General features: G+C 57.4%; 1 protein-coding gene across 2 annotated transcripts in view; it reads right to left on the bottom strand.

Moving 5' to 3' along the window:
• Positions 1-3639, bottom strand: part of SLC38A12 (solute carrier family 38 member 12) — a 63044-nt gene that overhangs the window by 21012 nt on the left and 38393 nt on the right. For both annotated transcript variants that reach the window (XM_019644395.1, XM_019644396.1), the window contains exon 9: positions 2526-2619. In XM_019644395.1, coding sequence (XP_019499940.1) covers positions 2526-2619 — 94 coding nt within the window. The remainder of the gene's footprint in view (positions 1-2525; positions 2620-3639) is intronic.

Raw genomic sequence — 3639 nt, 5'->3', positions numbered from 1 at the left:
ATTTTCTCTCACAAGAGGGGGCTTTGTGTCACACAGAGCTTTACTTTTCAAGCCCAGAGGTCTGTGTGTCTCCGGGAGAAAACCGTCTGCCTGTGCTGTCACCCACAGACGCACGCTGGGGGGGAGGTTCGGGAGAGGCTACTGCCATCTGATTATCTCTTGGCTCAAAGGGAGAAAGAGGCAAATGACTTGCAGAGAGAACGGTGTCAAGACAACAATGTCACCACCCAAACACAAGTGTGGGTGACCTTCACGGGCTGGTCTCTACCTGAAGCCCAGTCTGCGGCCAAGCACCTCTCAAGGCCACTGCCACCTCGCTGTGCACGCCTGTAGTAGGTGCCTCTGGGGCCCCCAGAACCTCGGCGGGGAGACCCAGGGGCTTCAGCCCCCAGGGCTAACAGTACCTGCCTCGCTGCTCTGTGGGAGGGGCTGGTTGGGAGAAAGCCAGGCAGAATGGGGTCACCCGTGGCCCTGAGAAAGAGCAGTCGATTGTCTAAAGCAACAACCAGGTTCCAGGGGCAGCGAGGGCTTCAACAGCAGGATGGGAAGGGGGCAGGGGCTGTTCCCAGATGCTTTTGAGGCCTCTCAGCCCCTCCCCTGAAGGTGGGAGCTGTGCTGACCCCAGTCGGGGGAGCCTCGTACCCTGTCAGCGTCCGCCTCTCTCTCTCTCACAATCTTCTCCCTTTTAATGAATGTATTGCTCACCAGACAGAGGACTTCGTCACGCTAAACAGGCACCGGGGTGCTACGGAAGCCATTAACTGTCATTATCCCCTCGTGGGCTGACATGGGAATCTATCACACTGGCGGCAGCACGGCGTTCCCGCCACCTCTCCCCACCCTGCGCCTGCCCTCTCCAGTACAGTAGGCCAAGGACAGCCAATCTCCGGCGGGCGGGGGCCAGACTTCCAGGACTCTGGGACCGAACAACAGAGTGGGGCCAGAGACGCGAGGAGGAAGAACATTCTTCTCCAAATACTGCTTTACTGAGAAAACTCCTTCTGAAGGTCACTCGGTGCTCCCAAGCTTCCCATAGCAGACTCACAAGGGGAAGGTATGGTTCTGATCCCTGCTGCTCCCGACTTTTGGACACAAGCCCCCCCTGGCACCTAAGGAGGCTCCACTCCAACATCGTGCCCGTGGAGCCCGTGTGATCCTCACGTTCTCAGCAGCAGCGAGTCTTCCTTTTCCCAGTGGTCATGTTAACTTAACCCAGGGCTTTGGAACTTGTGAATGAAATTTGGGAATAGCATCCTGCAGGTGACAATAGGATCAGACCCATGAACGGGGTAGAAAAGGAATTCTGCCCTGGCCGGGTAGCTTTCCCGCTCCCTTGTCCTGACTGGGTGATGATGGACAGGCTCATCAAGTTACAAAGGCCCCCAAAGCTCACACTCCAGACACTAGGTCCTGCTCTCCTTTCCTTGCAAGGAAGGACCAAGAGTTGGAAGAAGTTCCAGGCGGTGTGTCTGGCTCAAGCCACAGCAAAGCTTCCCAGCACTGACAAACGGTCCCCGCAGAGCGGAGCGGGACCCTTCCCCAGTCGTGAGCTCCGGTCCGCACACTGCACAGCCTGGGAGGACCGCCGCGTTCCTTCCAACTGAACATGCCAAGGCTCCCGTGAGGCGGTGGCTCCTTACCGGGGATCCTGTAATCCCAGGTGGGAGGTTCCAGGGGACCGGAGGCGCCAGGATTGCCGGCCATCATTTGGCTCAGACACTGCCTTGATCTAGTTTGTCATGATTTAGTGTCGAGTGCCAGCATGCAACGGGGAGCTACGTGTACCCATGTCCTGATGAGGAGTGGACGCAGTGGGAAAGGAAGCTGGGGAACGGGGTCAGGGAGGGGGAGCCCCACCCAGAACAGCAACAGACCAAAAGAGGCGTGAAACCGATTCCAGAGCACATGCCAGCTGATGGGCGGCAGGGACCTCACACCCTCCTGTCCTGGGTCCAGACGGGTCAGAAGCCTGACCCCTCTGGGTGGCTGGCAGGATGCTATGGCAGAATGAATGAGCCCCGCATATCTGATTTAAGGGGAGAGGCCCCCGAACTACCCCTAAGGACAGCCACACTCTTGCTCAGCAGGGTGTCCGTCAGTTAGAAGGCACTATAGCCGGGGATGTGGAGGCAGCCTCCACGGCCCGCTGGTTTTATGGCTGTGCAGCACAGCACACCTACGACGACACGCAGAGTGGCACCGCTCTCATGCCTGGAGGGGGCGGAGCCTGACCCAGGCCTTCAGGGGCTCAGTGGCCAGTCTGTGGGTAAGTGGGGACCCAGCACGGGCGTGTGAAAAAGGCTGGCCCCAGAATCAATGGTCCTGGGGCCAGCGCCAGCCCTGTCCACACTATGTGACCTCGAAGTGACATAAACTTTTCAGTACCAAATTTCCCCACCAGTGAAAAGGCAGGCAGAGCACCCGCCTCCGCCTTGCCCTCGGGAGCCTGCACAGCCGTCTCAGGAAAGGTTAAGGAAGGGATGAGGGGAGAAAGGGCGGAGACGCGAAATGTGCCTCAGACTCACCGATCCATCTCATCAGGGAGGTCAGGATCTGCAGGTACTTGGTTTTCTGGACATCAAAGAAGGTGAAGGGTCCCAGGAGGAGAGCGAAGACAGCCTGAGCAACAAAAAAGAGAGTGAGGGGGGCGCACAGACCAGGGGCACGCAGCACACCGTGTGTGGGGGAAGGACACACCGTTCACGCACCCTCTGGGCCAGAGCCGGTCCTAACCCAGGAGTGCACCTGGCCCGGCGCAGGCTCCCTGGGGCCAGACAGCATCACCGTGAGTTTCGAGTATCACGGGTCCAACAGAAATCAGAGCTGTGCTTCTTTCTCTGCCGTTCCTCACACTTACTGTCCTGAGACTCCTTTCCAGGCAAGTCCCAGGCGACATCCTGGGGACATCATCGCCTGCCCACTGCTGTTCAGCAAACGCTGACTAAAGTCATAGCCTGGCACTGAGCTGGGCACGAGCACGGATTAGATACAAAGCGGCAGGAAGACGAGGATCTGAAGCACCAGGCACGCCTGGGCCCTCACTCTTACTGAGAAGAAAGGGCAAGGGGAGGAGACGACGTGGGGGCCCTGACAATGCATAGCTGTGGGGGGGACTCGGCTCTGAAGGGTTCAGAGGAAAGGGGCAATCAGGATGGCATTAATCAGCAACGTTTTTTTTTAGCTGAGCCATCCTGCTACCTGTTGGCAGCTCAGTGGCAGCTCAGCTCAGGCCAGGAATTGAACCGCAGACCCTGTTGCTCAGAGCTCACGCTCTTGAGCGAGCTCTTAACCAACTGAGTCACTTGGCTGGCCCAGCAACGTTTTTAACTTGAAGAGAAGAGGAAGCCTGGAGAACCAGAGCCGCTGGCTTCCAGGGCAAATTCCTTAGAGAAACATCCCAGACCAAGAGTCCAGGAAAAGCGGGCGTGGACAAGTCTTGGGAGGGGGTGGAGTCCAGCCAGAGGAGTGGGTACCTGCTGGCACCTTGGTTCTCTTCCTTTTTGGAGAACAGGGGAGGGTGAGTGTTTACTTAAAAAAAAAAAAAAAAAGAAAAGAAAAAAATTCAAAGCCTGTCTTAGAAAATTGGTCTGTGGGAGGTCTGAACCCTCTTTGCAAAAGAAAATGGCGTGAACCTGGCAC

This window comes from Hipposideros armiger, unplaced genomic scaffold, assembly GCF_001890085.2.
Source record: "Hipposideros armiger isolate ML-2016 unplaced genomic scaffold, ASM189008v1 scaffold_87, whole genome shotgun sequence".
Classification (NCBI taxonomy): domain Eukaryota; kingdom Metazoa; phylum Chordata; class Mammalia; order Chiroptera; family Hipposideridae; genus Hipposideros; species Hipposideros armiger.
This window is presented reverse-complemented; position numbering and strand designations above follow the sequence as displayed.